General features: G+C 37.7%; 1 protein-coding gene and 1 non-coding gene across 2 annotated transcripts; one reads left to right on the forward strand and one right to left on the reverse strand.

The window, feature by feature from the left end:
* Positions 1 to 702: 702 nt before the first annotated feature.
* Positions 703 to 809, reverse strand: LOC148933202 (small nucleolar RNA R71). The gene has a single exon (XR_016134792.1). It is a non-coding gene; the product is annotated as a small nucleolar RNA R71 (small nucleolar RNA).
* A 15,589-nt stretch (positions 810 to 16,398) lies between these two features.
* LOC125222855 (uncharacterized) lies at positions 16,399 to 19,019 on the forward strand. The gene is made up of 3 exons (XM_048125699.2): positions 16,399 to 16,776; positions 16,890 to 17,305; positions 17,622 to 19,019. Exons 1-3 carry the CDS (start codon positions 16,687 to 16,689, stop codon positions 18,775 to 18,777), a joined length of 1,662 nt encoding a protein of 553 aa, XP_047981656.1. The 5' UTR covers positions 16,399 to 16,686; the 3' UTR covers positions 18,778 to 19,019.
* The last annotated feature ends 862 nt before the right edge of the window (positions 19,020 to 19,881 follow it).

Genomic DNA, 19,881 nt, shown 5'->3' on the forward strand with positions numbered 1-19,881 from the left:
AGTTTTTGACGCCGTTGCCGGGGAAGACAATTCACTTTGGAGTGATATCTTCAAACGATAATTTTACTACTTTGGTTTTTATTGCTTTTCGTTTTAATTTTTTTTTTTGTTGTTTTCGAGTCTTGCAGGTTTTGTATGCGAACGCGTTCTGGGAAGTACATCTTAGAGCCGCTTGATTTAGAACTTGAAAGAACTCGTAGAATAATAAGAAGTGAAAAAGGATCAGGAACAATGGGTGACCGAACAGATATTGAGAAGTTGCAGGAGATGGTGAAGTTGCTGATGGATGAGAGAGATGCGGAGAGAGCAGCCCGAGAAGCCATGGAAAAGAAGAACAGAGAAACATTACCTGTGATGAACATGTTCAATCATGGGAATATGATTACTTTTCCTAACGGCCCTCGTATTGATGCTAACAATTTTGAGTTACGCATGCCCCTTATCCAAAGGGTCGAGCAAACTCCTTTTGCAGGTAGGGCGACTGAAGATGCTAATCGCCATCTCTCCAAATTCGTGGAAATCGCAAACACTCTGAAATTAAATGGTGTCGACGACGATGCCATACGGGTAAGACTTTTTCCATTCTCATTGATTGATTCTGCTAAGGAGTGGTTTGAGTGTATGCCACCAGAAAAGGTCTCCACATGGAAGGACATCGTAGCTACCTTCCTCGACAAATACTACCCGCCAGGCACTATTTTGAAGCTCAAAAGTGAGATCTTTCAGTTCACACAAGGCCATGACGAGCCCCTCTATGAGGCATTTGCTCGTTTCAAAGCTCTTCTTCGAAAGTGCCCAAACCATGGTTTTTCCATAGACCATCAGGTAGGAATCCTCTATAATGGATTTAATGAAAAAATATGTGATATGCTTGATTCAGGGGCAAATGGAGGATTTCTAAGAAAGACAGGAGAGGATGCCATGGCGGTGATCGAGGAGTTCGCCACCAACAGTCGAGGGTGGTCGAAGGAAAGGCATGCCACGAGAAGAGTAGCAGCCATAGAAGAGGCAGAAGAAAGTTCTTTTGCTAAGGAGTTAGCAGAACTTAGAGTCAGGATTGATCAAATGGACATCTCGAGGAAGGAAGATCCAATTCCGGCAACTTCCATAGTGGCGGTCAAGGCTCCCGAAACTGCCATATCAACTGTGGAAGAAATCAACTACGTGCAAGGAGGCGGTCCCAGAAACTACAATAACAATTATCGCCCTAATCAGGGGGGCGGTAATTTCAATAATTATAATGGGAACCGTCCGCACCCAAATCTTTCTTATTCTAACAATAATTACTTGCAACCCCCTGCAGGATTTAATGTTAGCAAAGGAGGAGTGGTTGAGCCGATGAAGAAGGAAGACAAGTATGAACAAGGAATCACGAAGATTTTGGAGGTAATTACGCAAGATAGGAAGATTAATGACACCAAGATCGGAGTGGTCGAAGCAAGGATAAACAACCTCGAGCAAGGAATGAACACAATCTCGGCAGCTGTAACCAATATCACCACTCAAATGGAGCAAATTCAGAAGAAGTTAGATGAGGATAGAGCAAAGGCAGCAGCAAGAGTGGATGATATTAACAAGAAGTGGGTGGCAAAGCAGAAATCTGGGGACTGCCCAGTCGCCGGCGGACCGCCGAACACCCCGCAGCGGCCCGCCACTGAGACGGCAGAGTCAACCACGCAGGACTGCCCAGTCGCCGGCGGACCGCCGCACACCCCGCAGCGGCCCGCCACTGAGAAGGCAGAATCGTCCACTAAGCAGGAGCTTGTGCGGCACAACGGGATTGTACTCCCTTTTCAGCCAAAGAGGAAGTTCAAGCTTGAAGAGCAGTTCAAGCAATTCCTTAACATGTTTTGCAAAGTCCATACTAACATTCCACTTGTTGAATCGTTGCAGGAGATACTAAAGTATACGAAGCTACTAAGGGAGACGGTAATGAGGAAAAAAAAGCCGACCAAAGCCGACCTTAAGCTACCGCATCATTGCAGCGAGATCATCCAAAAGGAAAGGGCAGTGAAGCAAAGAGATCCGGGCCAGTTCATCATTAGGTGCCGAATTGGAGAAGGGAAGGTTGACAAAGCACTGTGCGACTTAGGATCGTCCATCAATCTCATGCCACTGAAGTACTACGAAAAGCTCAACATCGGGCCACTCAAATCTTTAGATGTAACACTCAGGTTGGCCGATAACTCATCCATCAAGACTGTAGGTATGATTGAGGATGTCTTAGTTAAAGTTGATGATTTTATTTTTCCTGCCGACTTTATTGTGCTTGACATGAAAGTAGACAAGAACGTCCCTCTAATCTTAGGGAGAGATTTTCTTGCCACTTGCAAAGCTTTGATTGATGTAGGTCGTGGCGAGATCACAATCAGTGATAATCATGGTCAATCCACCTATAAGATCGAGAGCGAGATGCTAAAGTTTGAGGAGGCAAAGCGGGCAAAAATGGAACAACAGTGCAGAGCAGTCATGGCTACCGACTTGACCAAGTCCAAAGATCCCTTTGAAGCGGAGGATCCTTCTACCTCCACTATCTACATTGTCAAAGAGGTAAGACACTCTTCTAAAAAGGGTGATGCTAATTCTTCTACATCTGCTCCACAGAAGAAGAAACAGAAGAGAAAGAAAACACCCAAAGAGGACCCCGAGATATACGTCATCAAAACGAAAGAGGGGAAGTACAAGTGGTGGAAGAAGCTAGGGACCAAATTGCTCCCTATGCCAATTTTCAACACTCGAGTTATTGATCCGCCCAACTAGTGGGCCACTTCAAGTCGAGCTAACGACTTTAACAAAAGCGCTTATTGGGAGGCAACCCAATTTTCTTTTACTTTTTTTATTTTCTCGTTTAAAAAAAAAAAAAAAAATTGGTGGCGGTCGCCGCACTTAAAGCACGGCGGTCGCCACACGTGTGTTAACATGTGCAGGAAGGATCGGGCCTAGGGCAGGCTTAGGGCGGGCCAGAGTAACCGCTGCACGGCCCGCCAGGATTGCTGTTTCCGAAGGCCCATGTGGCGGCCCGCCACGAGAGACGCGGCGGTCGCCACACGCAGTCCAGAGACGGGATTTCCACCATAAAAGGATAATGGGATCAAAAGGGAAACCGGAGAATGCAAAGAACTTTGGCATTAACCTTGCCACGGAAGAGCAAAAGGCTATGTGGAAGAAAGTGTCGGCCCGAGAAACGGCACCTTCTAGATATCCCCACGATTTCCCTCTCCAAACTTTGGGGATCATGGAGGATTTTTGGAAGTTGTGCGACGTGGGTGATGGGAATGGCCTCGTCTACATGTTCCAAAGGAAGTGGCCATCGTTTCGAAAGTATACTCTCGAGTTCCTCAGCTCGCTAAAGGTTACTAAGGATCGCCGCCAAAATTTTCCACTTAGCATCGATTTCCACCTAGGGAACCGTTGGCACTCGCTCACCATGGAAGAGCTTAGTGGGATCTTCCATTGCTTCGACCCCAACCCCGAAGAGGACAATGAATATGAATTTTCTGAGGTTTGGGGGGCGATGACTAATGAGCAAGAGCATGCAGCGGGCTATGCCAAGTCTTCATCAATTCGCAACCCCGTCTTGAGGTACCTCCATCGTGCTATGACTCAGCTTATGTTTGCTCGTATCGATGGGGGAAGTGTCTCCCAAACGGAGCTCAACATGATGTGGTGCCTACTCAACAAGAAGGGAATCGATTATGGGACCCTCTTTACTTACTATGTGGATAGGATCATGAAGAAAGACGGGGACGTCATTTGTTGTGGGGGATTGATTACGGCAATTGGCGAACATTTGGGGGTCTCTTTTGCCGGTATGACGGAGGATGGTGGAGAAAAGTTTATCACTTATGAGGTGCTATTTTCGGTGGGGCTTTTGAAGACCGATCATTGGGGTCAAGGGTATTTTATGCAAGTAGCGGGGGATCACTTTCCCGTTCCACTCCCGCAATTGACCAAGGTCGATGTTTGGGCAAACCAAGCCAATTGGAAGCTCGACACACCCGCCCACCGGAGAGCTATCGAGGCTAACCCCGTCAATGGGGAATTTAGAAAGAGGAACATTCCCTCTCGCATTCCTCTATTTGAGCCCGATGAGGATTCCGCATTTGATGCCATTGATAACTATGAAGAAGGCGCGGAGCATTCACAAGCTCAAAGGAGTGAAGCACCGCCACCACCGCAATCCCAACCACGACGAGAAGAGGAAGAAGAAGAAGAGGAAGTGGAAGGACATCGCCGCCGGACAAGAGCGAACCGCCGCCGCGGGAGGCCAAATCCGGAAGAGGAGTTTCAAGTCAACACCTCCGCCCAATTAGGAGAAATTTTCTCCTATATGCAAAACATGTCCAACGCTTGGGACAATCGATGGGCGGAGCAACAAGCGGAGAATGCCTACAACCGCCAAGGGTGGACGGCTCAAGGCGATTGGCGCACGGCGGAGCAAGAATTTTGGGAGCAACAACGTTTGGAAGACGTTCATCGGCGTCAACAATATGAAGAGCTCCGAAGGATGGCCGCCGAAGCTAGAGAGGAACGAGAGACAATGAGGAGTGATATCATGTACCTCGTTGGAGCTTTCGAGGATCTTAGCGCCCGTTTCCCTCCACCTCCTCAAGATTGAAGAAGTCAAGCTCGATGACTTTAAATGAGCATTTGTACCATGTTTTTGGATATTTTTGAGACGATTTATTTCCTTGTTTTAACAATTTTTGCTTTAATTTTAAGTATTTTTGGTTTTGGTTTAATTTTGTGCTTTGCAAAAATTTTCGCAGGTTCTGACCTCTCCGTGGCGACCGCCGCAAGCTCTGCGGCGGTTCGCCACCTGAACGCTGGAAAGCATCTTTGACGTGCGGCAACCGCCGAACAGCTGCGGCGGACCGCCACCTGGGCACAATTTTCCAGCGCGATTTTTCGAAATTCTTCGAATTTTCGCCCCGCTCAACCTCTGCGCGAAATTTTTCAGGGTACGTTTTTGTTTTCAGTAGTATACTTACGTCCCTACCGACTCTACAAACTTATTTTACACTTTGTTGTAAATAAGTTTGGGGGGATGAAGTGGTGGACCGTGAGTTTAGGGTTTTCTTTTTGTTGTTAGTTTGATTTTGCTTTAATTTTCCAAAAACCCGTAGGAGATTTTTGTGTTCTAAAAATGTTTTCTTGAATCCATGTCATGAACATAACATGAAGAACTTAGAAACACGCATGCTTAGGGACACATTAGACCGAGTTGCCAATGATATTATATTCCATCTATGTTTAAGTGTGGCTTAACGTTTTGATATGATGGTTGGGTGAAAAGGTGCATAATTAGTGAATTGCTTGTTCGCCTTGAATCGTGCTTTTACCTTGTGAGATTTGAGCCTTAAATTCTTTCTTGTGTGATTTATCTGTATGCATGTATATGTTTCTAGAACTTGCTCCTAGTCTGCCTAAGTTTACATAGTGTTTTAGTTGATTTAGGAGGATGTTAGACCGTCTTTTCTTAGCTACTTTTATATCCAAAATTTTCGACCCTCTCAAATTTTTCCTTTGGAGCCAATTTTGAGCCTTTGAGCCTTTTCTTTGGAAGCCAAAATAAATGGGGGGACAATTCCTTGGGTTAGTATAGTTTTTGTTATCTTCTTTTGTAAAGGAATTGGAGAGATAAGGAGGAAAGTATAAAAAGTAGTGTGCTTAATATTAAGAAAGTACAAGTTGTGAAATTGAGAAAAATTCCAAATATGTGCTTGATCTTAGGAAAAAAAAAAGAAAGGATGTGTAAAAAAAAAAAAAAAGAAAAAAAAAGAAAAAAAAAATGTGTGAAAGGTTGTGAAAAGAAAATAAAATCAAAGGATTGAAAGTAAATTGAAGGAGAAAAATAAAGTGTTAGAAGTGCCTTAAGTTTTAGAAAAGTGGAGTCATCTTAACTCTACTTGGGATATTTTTATATTTGAGTCACTTTTTAGCCAAATATTCCTCACCTACCAAAGAGCCTACGTTACAACCGAAAAGAAAGACCTTTCGGACTTTTGATGCTTAATCACATTGAGTAGAGGAGGGATTAGACTTTGAGCAAGCCTATGGTAAACTTTGCATGATGCATGATTTGAGTGATTTACACTTTACCTTTATACACTTTGAGAGTGAGAGAAAGAACACTTCCCATCTTTGGAAGTTTGCCACATGTGAGTGCTTGAATTCAAGGTGTTCCACGAGTTAGTAATGAAAGTGCACTATTAAGCCTTGCTTGATTTGATTGTGTTAATCCATGCTTAATCTATTCTTTCATCTTTTGAGTCAATTATGACGTCTAGTCCTTGTGCATTCCGTGCGTCTATTCTTGTGTCTTTAGTGTTTTGTTCGAGGACAAACAAAAATGTAAGTTTGGGGGAGTTGATACGCCCGGATTTTGCACTGTTTTAAGGCCATTATTTGGTCCGTTTTTGTTATCAAAATCACTCTACATGTCCATTATTTGCTTATTCTATACATTTTGGTATTTTGACGTGTTTTGTGAGAAATGTGCATATTTGAGCCGAAAAGGGGAGTAAAAACGCATAGTCTGGAAATCTGGAGTCAGACGGCGACCAGCGACCGCCGCGAAGTTGTACGGCGACCGCCGGCGCCCGGCGGTCAGAGCTATGTGGCGGCCCGCCTCGGAAATTTACGCTAGGAGAAGAGTCTCGCCCGGCGACCGCCGGAGGACATGTGGCGGTCCGCCACCGAAGGGTCAGAGTCTCTGGACTCCAACGCGGCGACCGCCGGCCAAGGTGCGGCGGCCCGCCGGAGAAAGGCGGCGAATCCGACCAGCCCTAGATTTGCTCCAAGATTTACCAAATTTTGAAGATCTTTTCCTTCTATGATGAGGAATAATCTTCCCCTATAAATAGGACCTCAAGCTTCATCAAAAAAGAGTTTCACACAACAAGAACACATTCATAGAGAAAGAGAGTGACTACTTGCAACATTCATAGAGATCAAAAGCTAGAGTACTTCAATTGTGCAAGGAGTTGGAGAAGGATTTCAAGAACATCAAGAACGACAAGGATTCAACCTACGGGTTTTATTTGCTTTAGTTTTATGTTCAAATTGCTTTCCCTTCAATCTATGTTTTTAGTTTATTCAGTCATGTGTAACTAAACTCATAGGATTCTAGGGATGTGTTAGTAGCAACTTTGGTTATACAATTCCGTTTTCTATTTAATATCCGTTTTGTTTTTACTTTGTTTCTTCCCTAAGTTAATCATGATGCTTCATAATTGAGTGACACAATTATGTATGATTCAATACAACTTGCTTCATAACTGTGACAGAGTTCTAGCGAGTTAGATCCACTTAGTAGACACTACAGTTAGCTTCCTTTAAAACGGCACTGTTAATTGAGAGTGAGGACTTTTCAAGGGTCTTAGGAGCTTTTTGGAGTTACGTGTTAGGATTGACAACCCTAATGTTAGTAATCAACGTTTGTATCGCATGAGCATAAGCTAGGTGACTCGTCCTTTCAAAGTATTAACTGTGCTAGGGTATTGTAGTTTGGAATTTGTATAACCATAAAAGTGAAAGCACATCCATGGAATTCCCCTTATCTCTATACTTTTCTCTCCGTGATTTGCTTGCATTTAGTTGTTTACTGTTTTTAATATTTACTGTTTTCAAAAGTTTCCAAAAATTCTTGTTTCTCCAGATAGTAATTGAGTTCTAGTAGAAGATAGACACTTTGTGTACATCTTCCCCGTGTTCGATACCCGGTACTAACCTTTTGCCATACTATACCTACTCTGTATACTTGCAGGTATTTATAGTGCAAATAAAAAGTGCATCAAAGACGCGTGGCAATTAAATTACACTAGGATCATGAATATACTTTTATCAACACTGTAATCATACTTTATTAAATTGATGACAATCTAAACAACATAAAATTAATATATTGTAGCCAAAGAGCAACCAACACAGGGCTATAGACACACAAATACCAAACAACAAAAAAGTACATAACATTATCATGCATCCTCATCTCCTTCAGAAAACGTATTGGTCTCCTAAGACCTAACACGTATTATGTCCAAACAGTGTCACATAAAAAACCAAGCCAATTACCTCAAACAAGGCAACTAAGGATTTGAAAACCACAAAAACTAAGAAAAAGGCAAACCACATAGCAATTAGTTAATAACAAAATTATAGCCCTAAACTGTGTCAGCTGATAGTTTTGGAGGATTTAAATATGACCTATATATGCTGCGCCAGTCGGCAATAGTTAGAAAATATAAAGCGAACATGATTTAGTCAATCTACCGGACAATGCCTTATATTGACGCAACGCCATATACCTAAAACAAACTGACTCGTTGATTTAAGGCAAAGGTTGGGGTAAGTTCGTGATAGCCAAAAATAGCAAGAAAAAAAAGTCAGATGAAGACAAACAATAACTAGACCACACCCTGAGTTGTGCCGGTCATCGATTTGTAATCATTGAAATGGGTCGTTGAATTATGGTGATGATGTGCTCGAATCCACAATGATGACACGTAGAAGTGGCATGTTAAGGACAACATTAGCACTATCGCTGCCCGCCCTACCCCTGCGCATTGTTACCGGATCTCCCAGCTCGCTTCTCCCATCCTGCGAAATGCGAATATGAGATCTAAATATCACTTTTAAATTTTGGATGTAACTTGTAAGCATGTTAGCTGTTTTTTTTATTATAAGTGTCGACAAATTAGTAGCATTTGTATTTTAAAGCAAAGGCATTGTAAATTGTACTTTCATAATTTGCAATGTCATCTTAAAAAGGAACGGTAATGAATTCGATCAAGACGTTCTTCACACATTCATGCTTTCACAATCCGCGTGATGATGTTAAACTTTCATATAATCTACAATGTGCTATAATTCATTCATATATTTATAGTAATTTATATCTATTGAGTATTGTAGTACCTATTTAGTGTTTAACTATAGACCAAATTTCCACCATACTAGATAAAAAGTGGAAGTCTTAGATTGGGTTCTAAAATTTTTAGATTTGAAAACATTGAGATCACTATATGGGCGTTTTAGTTCGCTATAAGGTTTTACTCCCTCCGTCCCAGAAAGATTGTCCCAGTTAATTTTCTGCACTCGTTTTGCAAAAATAATAATAGGTAAAGTTGAAAGAGAGTAAAATAAAAAAAAAGAATAATGTAGGTAAGACTATTCTCTAGATTATTCTCTCTTTTACTTTACTTTCTCTCTACTTTAACTATTTATCATTATTTTTGCAAAACGAGTGTGAAAAAAGAAATGGGACAATCTTTCTGGAACGAAGGGAGTAGTTCACAATGCAAAGTGAACCAAAACGTTCTTATAGTGAACTATGTGTCTTCAAAGTCTGTCTAATCTCATTCTTCCAACTTTCAATCTCATTCTTAAATAAAAGAAGCGTTTATTAAACTTTAAACATGGACAACAAACCATCCAACAATAAAGTATTAATTATAGACGTAATGTATAAAGGCAAAAGACTTTAGCACTACTTAAATTATGACCTAACTTTACAAATCAATTTTGTTGCAAATTAGTCAACCTCCACTAATTCGCTTTAAGTAAGAGTGTGTGTGTGCGCGTTTTTGAGAGAGAGAGAGAGAGAGGTGATGATGGAATCATTTTTTTTCATAGGAGAAAATTAAAGGATATGATAAGCAATATTTGGTGATGCGCATGATTGGGGTCTTCTTGCCTACAAATTACTCATTTGAAATGTAAACCAATAATGAAATGAGTTTAAATATTGGCAAATTATATCACATCGTTTGCTTCTTTGTAGTATATAATTATGAACTCAATAGTCAATAATAAGTTGTTTATTCGAATAAAATTATACGTACTCCATTCCGAAAAAATAGTTTTTAATTACTATTTTAGTCCGTACATCCAAATTATTTCATACTTTATTTTTGAAAATTTTAACATATTACACAAATAATTATTTGGATTATCTACTAACACAACTTTTATTATTAGTATTTATCTTTAATTTTTTATTATATTTTACTAAATTCATATTAAAAACCTTATTATCTCCAAAATGTCTAATTTTAGAGCATTCCCATCCGTGCTCTTAGCTAAGAATACAGAGGTGGGCCCGGACCCACTTTTACTCCTTATCCTTAGCTAAGAGCACAACACCCACATCCGTGCTCTTAGCTAAGGACAAGCTCAAGGGTCCCACTATTCTATTATTCAATTTAAATATTTCAATTACTAAAAACATTTTTACATTATAAAAAATATATTAAAAAATAAAAATTACATAATTAAAATCCTAAAAAATAAAAATTACATAATTGAAATTCTAGAAAATAAAAAAATACATAATTAAAATCCTACAAATTAAAAATTCCTATAATTAAAGTGTTATGGGAATTTTTTGTGTTGAAGTGCGGGTATTTATAGATGAGAATGTGAATTTTGGGGGGAAAAATTGAAAAATAAATTAAAAGTGGGTAGAAAACGGATATAATTTTTTGGGAAGTGGGAAAATATATTTTTTTTATTTAAAAATTTTGAATTTTAAAAAAAAATAAAAATAAAAAAATCAAATTTAGCCGTTAGCCAATAAGAATACGCCACGTAGGGCTGCTCAGCGGCACGGACGTGCTCTTAGCTAAGAGCAGTGTCGTGCCGCTGGCACCTATGGACAGCTCGCAGCAGCAGACGGACGGACGGAAGGCCGGACGCCACCGCTACTGATGCTCTTAGAGGGGGCTATAGAGTATTTATCAATATTAGTGCAAAAAATGACTCATGAATAAAAGTAGTGAGTTTGAATTTTGTTTTTTGTAAGTCACCCCTTCTCAAAATGCACCCTCAGATAGAACATGTGTGATCCCAAATACAAGAGATAGTAGTAACTGTTACTAATAAATTGCATCGATATTCTTGGTTATATTTACCAGTTAATAACTACTAACATAATTTTGCAGTATATTATAATGTCCAATTTAGAATTACCTGAAAGATATGTTTTCTATCAATACCTCAATAAGAAAGAGCTATAAGAAAATTATTGTTAATTTAGCATTTAAATTATTAGACAGCTGTAGATCTTAATTCTCAACCTCACAAAATTATAGTATAGCCGGAATCTTCTTTTGTAATAATATTAGGATGTAGGTGATTTATTCCAGTTTTAAGAATTTAGTAAAAAACAATTTAGTAACCGATAAAAGAAAAAACACAGTTTGTTGTTAGAGCACTCCCAATGCTCTCCCTTATTTCTCCCTAACTCCTGCCACGTCAGCGCCGCATCAGCACCAAAATTTATCCCCAGTTTTTAGCCAACTTTTAGCCAACTGCTCCAATGGTTTCTCCCTTATTTCTCCCTAACTCAATATTTCATTTTTACATCATTACTAATTTAATTGTTTTATTTTTGTATATAATAAAGCTAGCTAATTTATAAGACAAGACAAATAATAGTAATAAAGTTCGTTGTATTAAACACGAGTAAAAAATTACAACGACGAAAATTAAAAAAAAATAGGGGGGAAATTATTTTAAATTAATTATTAAATTTTAAATTTATAGGGGGGGAAATTAAAAAAAAAAACTATTTTTATCGCCGGATTATCGCCCACAGTGGTCGGCGATAATCCGGCGAATTTTCGGGATTCGGCGTTAATTCTACCGAATTAACGCCGGATTATCGCCGATTCCTCCCCATTGCTGGCGAATTTTCGGCGATAATCGGCGATAAAACGCCGGATTTAACGCCGAGTGCATTGGGAGTGCTCTTAAAGGCGGGAGGAGGCATTTAAAAGAATGTTTCAATTTAAACGTAATATATTAGCACTTAACATTTAAAATTTACAAAATGTCGCAAAAATATCATGAAGCAACTAGTGGAGATGCAATAACATAGCTATCTATACCCCTTCAAGCGTGACATGCAGATTTCTAAAATTAAAATTTATGATTAGAGATATTTTTATGATATCATCTAAATTAAGCATACAGTTTTTATGCTTTAAATGTTCAGACAATTTTAATAATAATAAAATGTCATATTTTTCCAAAAAGGTTAAGTAAAGAATAAAATTGAGCATTTAGATTAGATATATGAATATCCCTACCAAGTACCAATGGTAGCGAAGTTCGTGGGACCATTAATCAGGTCATGCCACGTGGAAGTTTGCATGGTGTATTTAGTGATGTGGCATGTGGGGGTGGGTCCCATCCCCACGAGATTGTGAATTTACCTCCTTTATGTAAATCAGAATATTAAATATGTGTCCTCTTTATCCAGTCCCAAATATTTTTGTCATTTATATGCTGATTTAATATTTTATTTATAATTGTTTACATTAGAATTCATATAGTAATAAATAAACATGCAAATTTGAGCACATAAATTATGAAAAAATGTGGTCTCCTCTCACTGTCCCTTCAATTCAACCATAAAGTTCCTAGAATTTCCTATATAGTGTAAAACATGAAATATGTCCTAATCAAATATCAACACACCATACCATGAATCAAACCATAATTGTAGATGACAAAATATTTAAGAGATAGACAAGGCCATATGGCTTTCTATCCATCTATATCCACTACAAATCATGTGCACTCATTAATCAATTTGGGTGAAATTTAAAGCAAAGGATGAAAAAGAGAGAACCCATCGTGAAGGAAAGGAGCTTTAAAAAATTAGGGATTAAAAAAAGAAAGAAAAAGGAAAAGGGCATGATTCTTGTGGTTTACGACTTGGGGAATACTTTCTTTTCTTCAGGCCTCGTCAATATAAAATTTTATCCAATTTGACGATTCACTTTTTTTTTTAATATTAGTCTATTGTATTTTTTTTTCTATTTTATATTTATTTATACGGAGCATTATGAAAAATGATAAATATTTTAGTGGATGGTATGATATTTGAATAATAAAATGTAAAAATACTCAATTTCTTCCATTATTGGCATCTCCTCATTTGTGATTTTGTTATATAGTACTGTGATGATAAAAAGTGGGATCTGTGCTAATTTTTTTAAGTTGCAAACTTTGCTAATATATCAATATAGTGTATTAAAAATATCAACGCGATGATTTTCATATGTCAATAAAAACTTAATTGATAGTAGTACTAATTAAATACATTGTATTGATATTAATATTTAAAATGTCAACACAGTATATTAAATTATGTTGATATTTTTAATACATTACATTGATGAATTGACAAGTTAACAATATAAGAAAAGTTAATATTGTAAATGCACTTGGTATGATTATAATATAAAATTATATGATATCAATTCAACTTTTCGAAAAAATAAAGAGAAGATATGGTGCTTTTTTACGACTACTAACCATTATCGCTAGTATTGTAATTCAATGATATTAATTTTTATATGTATTTGGAAAGTTGACCAAGTTCAGTTACTAATTCAATTATAATTTTTGGAATAATTGCTAAGTAGAGGAAAATAATTGATGTTAATGCAATTCCAGGTCAATTGGTTGAGACGTTTTAATGATGTAATCAATTATCATAACAATCCTAATATCTCGACGTCTAGATAGTTAGTAGAAGTTTTTTTTTTCTTTTTTCCAATTACATTATTGTGAAACACACAGTACACATATATATGGTTAGTTGTTAGTGCATCCATTCATTGATTTTATTAAATTTATTTATTAATTGTCTTTAAAACATTTGCAATGTTAATCTTTGTGATACGTGGCGCAATACACTGTAGTCTGCAACAATACTAATGCTATTTTATACTAGTAGCTTACTACTATCTTTATTTACTTTTCTCTATTTTATGAGAATTCTAATATTTTTATTAGAAGTAATTTTGGTAGCAATTTTATTGATAATGTTCTTATAGACCGATAGAAAACATTAATCTCATCAGATTAATAGATTATAGATGTAAAGAAAATGGCTTACCAAAATACAGCAAGCATAATAAGCTTATGTACAAATTCGAACTATATTCTATTTGCTTAATAAGATCGTATACAGACTTCAAGATTTATACTCTATATTCAATGGCTTAGTAAATTTTAATAAAATATAGTATTAATTCTTTTATTACATTTATGGAAACCAATTTCATAATTTCATCGTCTGAAACTCCGAAATCCGAATATATAAAGGCCGATACCGGTGGCAGTGTGTCACAATTTACCAATTCTTCTACAATTATAGCAACATATTTTATATAATATTATAATATAACAGACATCATTTAAAAATTAATTGTAGAGACCAATTTCTTCTTCCAAAAATCTTTTTAAAAAATTATTATAACTCTCTCAATTTAAAAGGATTTAAAAAAAAAATACATATTAAAAGTAATTTTATGAAGATTCTAATAAAATTCTAATTGAACATATCTACATAGATAATTTACTGTGCTGGTTGTATTCTATATACATAGTATATATATTGATTTAGTTAGTTATATAGGTTTGTGTTAAAATGACACCTCTTAAAATGACAACACCTCTTAAAGTGACATGACACCACATATACAGCAATATTATAAACGCTACACAACAATCTATAGATTGCTATATAGTGTGTCAGATATTGCTGGTCAAGAAAAACTGTTGTATAGTGTATACCATATTGCTGACCGTCTTTTTTAGGTTTGTTTTTATTTGCCGCGTGACAGGTTATTATTCGTCCACGTGTACAAATGATTGACTAAAAATGATGGTATGATGTTATTTTAAGAGGTGGTGGCACCCTAACACACCCCTATATATATTCCCTATATATATTGGCTGAGTTTGTAGTATATATGCATATTGTATTAGTAGTAAAATTTGTTGATTGAGTATGTGCAAAATGTTGATTATATTATTATAGGATGTTAACTGAATTTGTAATATATGATGATTAAGTTTGTATATATTGTTGATAATATATTGATTGCATTCAATAAATATGATGATTAAGTTTGTACTATATGATGATTGAGTTGATTGAATTTGTAATATGTGTTAATGGTATTATATATATTTACTGTGTTTCTAATACTTTATTTATTAAGATTCATACGATTTTTGAAATAGACTAAACTCACTATAAAAAAAAGGCTAATGACATTTTTTAATATAATTAAAAATGTTAATTTGTGTTTGTAAATATATCGTCAATGCTTTAAAAATATGTTTATTGTTAATGTCGCAACTAAAATAAGGGAATTCAAATGGAAATGTCATAGAAAAAACAAAAGATTGATATAATTTTTCGTCAACTTAAGGATATTATTTTGCGTCCTTAATTAATAATAGTAGTTATTTTTTTTAAAAATTCAACGCAAATAATTGTGTCTCTATTTGCATATTTTTTTAAAAATACTAAGTTTTTTATAAGTAGTTTAAGTTTAATAATAAGCACTAAAATAATGTTGCAAGTAGATAATGCAATTATAGCTTAACTAAGAACAGACGCACGAGTATTTTAACCGGTCAAAGTACTATTCCATGTTTCCTTTATTTAGTAGTGAAAATGAAATGTCAACATTTTGATTTTTAAGAACCGAATTTGACCTAAACAAAATTTATTTGCATACCAATTTCGAAAAGTAAATAAACTTCGACTTAACTAGGACTGGATTTATTTATTGATCTACTTTAAAAGTATTCAATATTTTTACACCACCAATGATTTTATTACTATACTTAGTTGTACAAAGTATTAGATGAGTCAAATTATACAAAGCCCGATTTAGTACTTCCTCTGTTTCGTAGGAGTTACATTTAGTGTAGACACGAGTTTTTAAAAATGTAAAAAATAATGAATTGAAAAAATTAGTGGAATATGAGTTTCAATTTTTTTTATTGATTCTATAATAGAATATGACTGAAGTAGATTAATAGAATATGTGACCTACTTATCAATTATGGCAAAAGTGAAATATAACACTGAAAATACGACATGACTGATGTATACAAAATTGCATAGTTAAAAATATTTTATAAGTATCTAGTAGTAATCATGGAAAATTCAGAGACCGATAGTATAAAATTGGAAACTAAAATGCAAATTAGAAGATGGAGTACTACAAAACCTTACCACTAAACAAATAAATCTATATACAAAAGAAATTAATAGATTTGAATAAAATATTGATAGATGTAGAAAAGCAAAAGGAAGAACATTGAATATAGTACTACTATATAGTATTATACTTAAAAAATGTTGTAATTAATAGAAAATTAAATTTGAACGATTCTAACTAGCAAACGAATTAAACTCAAAACTTCGGAATATTCACCTCCAACGAGGCAATACACAGCACGAATATCGTATCATTAGGTACAAACTACTCATCAGTTTATTTTCATGAAATTGAAGAATTAATTATAATAAAATTCCAAAAAGTTAAATAATTAGAAAATGAAAATAAACAGATACAGCGCGTAGATACAGATAGTAATATAGGTTTCTCACTCTAAAAGTTGGGAGAGAGAGAATCTGGACGCCAGCGATGAAGGAGAGAGATCAAAGCTTCCTCAGGTCAAAGCTGGCATCTCTTGTTTAAAGCCCTTCTTCTCCCCCTCCTCTCCTCTTCACTCATCTCTCTCTCTCCAATCCCTCTCTCTGATTCAAATCACCTCTCCTCGCCGTGAGAGGGAAGATTTTCGGATTGGATTGGATAGTACTATGTTTTTCACCCACATTTAAACAAGAAGATACTCCAGTTTTTAATGGTTGATTACTGCAATCCATCGATGGCTGTCGCGTCTCCGTCTTTCGCCGGCGGAGAGAGGAAACATTGGTGGCTCACCAACAAAAAGGTATCGCAAAATTGAATTAAATCCTCTCTCAATCGTTATTATTATTATTATTATTTGGTGTTGATTATGTGGTGGAGTGGAGATATTGATGAATCGCTGCAAATGTATTGCAGATTGTGGATAGATACGTGAGGGAAGCCAGAATGTTGATTGCGACGCAGGAGCCGAGCGAGATTACGGCGGCGTTGGGGATCCTGGAGGCGGCGCTAGCGTTGGCGCCGCGCATGGAGGTTGCGCTGGAGCAGAAGGCGCGGTGTTTGCTGCACCTCCGGCGGTTCAAGGAGGTGGCGGATATGCTGCAGGATTATATCCCGAGCTTGAAAACGGTCGCCTCTGACGATTCGTCGTCGAGCGCATCGTCGGACAACTCGTCGACTCAGCTATCGAGAGAGCGAGTCAAGCTCCTCTCCTCCAGCGGCGACTCACTGAGTGGGGACGAGACGGCTTTCAAGTGTTTCTCCGTCTCTGATTTGAAGAAGAAGGTGATGGCAGGGCTCTGTAAAAACGTCGACAAGGAAGGGCAATGGAGGTAAATTCGTCGAATCCTTCATCTCCTTCTCTCTAATAATATCATTGTTTAATGTTGAATCATTATGGTTGTGATGGATACTTGAATTTTACGCGAAGCAAGCTGTTCGCAATTAATGAAACTTCACCTAATTCACTCCTTATTAATTCGTGATGTTGCTATCGTAAAAGTCAAATTCGTCGATATCTATGTCCAGATTATTTGCCAACGACGAACTTTCATAACCTGATTTAAATAATCAAATTCATCAATCAATCTGTTCACTCGTTTGATCGAGTTGAACCGACTCAGTTATCTGACGCATTTCATCAAACAGGTACTCGATATTGGGGCAAGCCTGCTGCCACCTCGGCTTAATGGAGGAGGCGATGGTGCTCCTCCAGACCGGAAAGCGCATCGCCACCGCCGCATTCCGCCGCCAGAGCATCTCCCTCTCGGACGACATCTTCTCCTTTAACAAGTTCCCGCGCTCCGGCGAGATTCTGGTCAGCAACCAGCCCCAGACTCCGCCGAAGACAGAGTCCGAGAGCATTTCCCACCTCCTCTGCCACATCAAGCTCCTCATCCGCCGCAAGACAGCCGCGATCGCCGCTCTGGACGCCGGACTCTATGCCGAGGCCATCCGCCACTTCTCCAAGATACTCGACGGCCGCCGTGGCGCACCCCAGGGGTTCCTATCAGAGTGCTACGTCCACCGTGCTACTGCCTTCCGCTCGGCTGGCAGGATCGCGGAGGCGATCGCCGACTGCAATCGCGCCCTCGCCCTCGACACCTCGTGCATCGACGCCCTCACCATTAGAGCCGGCCTTTTCGAGACCATCCGATGCTTGCCGGACAGCCTCCATGATTTGGAGCATTTGAAACTGCTCTACAACTCAATCCTTCGAGATAGGAAACTGCCCGGCCCCATTTGGAAGCGGCAGAGCGTTCAATACAGAGAAATTCCCGGCAAATTGTGCTCTTTAGCAACCAAAATTCAGCAGCTGAAGCAGAGGGTTGCCGCTGGAGAAACCGGGAATGTGGATTACTACGCATTGATCGGATTGAGAAGAGGGTGTTCGAGATCAGAGCTTGAAAGAGCTCATCTCCTGCTCACGCTCAAACACAAGCCGGATAAATCGTCGAGTTTCATAGAGAGGTGCGAGTTTGCGGATGAGAAAGATATCGATTCTGTCCGTGATCGGGCAAAAATGTCGTCCTTGTTGCTGTATAGGTTGGTCCAGAGGGGATACACTAGTGTAATGTCGACAATTTTGGATGAAGAGGCCGCGGAGAAACAGAGGAAGAAGGTCGTAGCCGTTCAGCAGCCTCCGCCAATGGCGGTGGCGGAGGAAAGCAAGGCCATCAAAACTCCACCACCTTCAGTTTTTCAAGGCGTTTTCTGCAGGGATATTGCGGTGGTCGGTAATCTGCTGGCGCAGGCTGGTTTCAACCGTCCGATTCCGGTGAAATACGAAGCTTTGAGCTGTTGACTTAAGTGGTGATTATTATTATTATCGCGGTAAAAAAAAGGGGAAGTTGAATAATGTTGGTGGTTTTGAAATGTTAATAGACCGGCGGGAGAATCTGATTCTGGTGGCAATGTACAAATCGTTAAACCTGTAGTACTACCCTCCCAGGATAAAAATTTTGTTACTTTTATTTATGCTATCTTTGAGTATGTACAGATTTAATTTCAATTTGTCATAATTTGAGATGGGAGGTTGGAAATTAATGAGATGCATATGCAATAGGAGAAGTTGCCTTTACATGTTGGGTTTTTGCCTTTTTGGCTTATATCTGATGTCTTGTGTGAATGCAGTATTCACTTTAAAAATCAATGTCAGCCTTATCCAACTCACATCTCCCCAAAGCCTGACATTCCACGAGGTTTTTCATCGCACAACTCTCTTTGCAAAAATGTCTAGATCTTGTTTTTTGCTTCATTAAATTCAAATTCATTACCCCACATTAAATAACTATGTATTGATATTCAATGGTTTCTTGTTGAATGTCTGGATCATCATTCTATCAACTTGTTGTTTTGATTGATTGGGGTATTTTTCAACATGGGGTGAAATCCGTGATCGAGATTCCTGAAGCATGAGGAATAGTGTTTGTGAAATACATCCAAAATTATAATCTTGATCTCAATGCTAGTAGACAGACATCTTGTCATGATTCCACTTCAAATTCTAAAATCATTTCAGTATAATCTTCTAATGATCTGACTGGTAATCAACTTGTTTATAAACAATAGTGAACTCCCACAAAGTTCCGAATAAGTTAAAAATGATGAAATTCCATTCATCACTCACTGTATCACTAATATTTTATATATCTACTCCATAAAATAAATAAAAAATCAAATTCGTGACCCTTGACGTAAGACAATTAATTTCGAAACAAGAAAATGAAATTAAAAAAATTCTACTTCATTATCTTATTTGAAATGTATCTTATCTGGTGTAACTTTACGGGCTCATGTCCCACAATAAGAGTCACATTCAGGGGCGGAGGGAGGGTGGGGCCCATGGTCCCCCCATCAATTCTTATCAGGGGTATTTTAGCAATTTCACATTAATTATAATTTATAA

This window comes from Salvia hispanica, chromosome 1, assembly GCF_029641045.1.
Source record: "Salvia hispanica isolate PSC_SH4W2 chromosome 1, Shi_PSC_v1, whole genome shotgun sequence".
Lineage (NCBI taxonomy): Eukaryota > Viridiplantae > Streptophyta > Magnoliopsida > Lamiales > Lamiaceae > Salvia > Salvia hispanica.

Excerpts from the sequence above, each read along its gene's own strand:
- LOC125222855 (XM_048125699.2), top strand. The coding sequence starts at position 16,687 with ATGGTTGATTACTGCAATCCATCGATGGCTGTCGCGTCTCCGTCTTTC. Across the intron at positions 16,777-16,889 it reads GGTGGCTCACCAACAAAAAG|ATTGTGGATAGATACGTGAG; the intron begins GTATCGCAAAAT and ends AATGTATTGCAG. Across the intron at positions 17,306-17,621 it reads GACAAGGAAGGGCAATGGAG|GTACTCGATATTGGGGCAAG; the intron begins GTAAATTCGTCG and ends TTCATCAAACAG.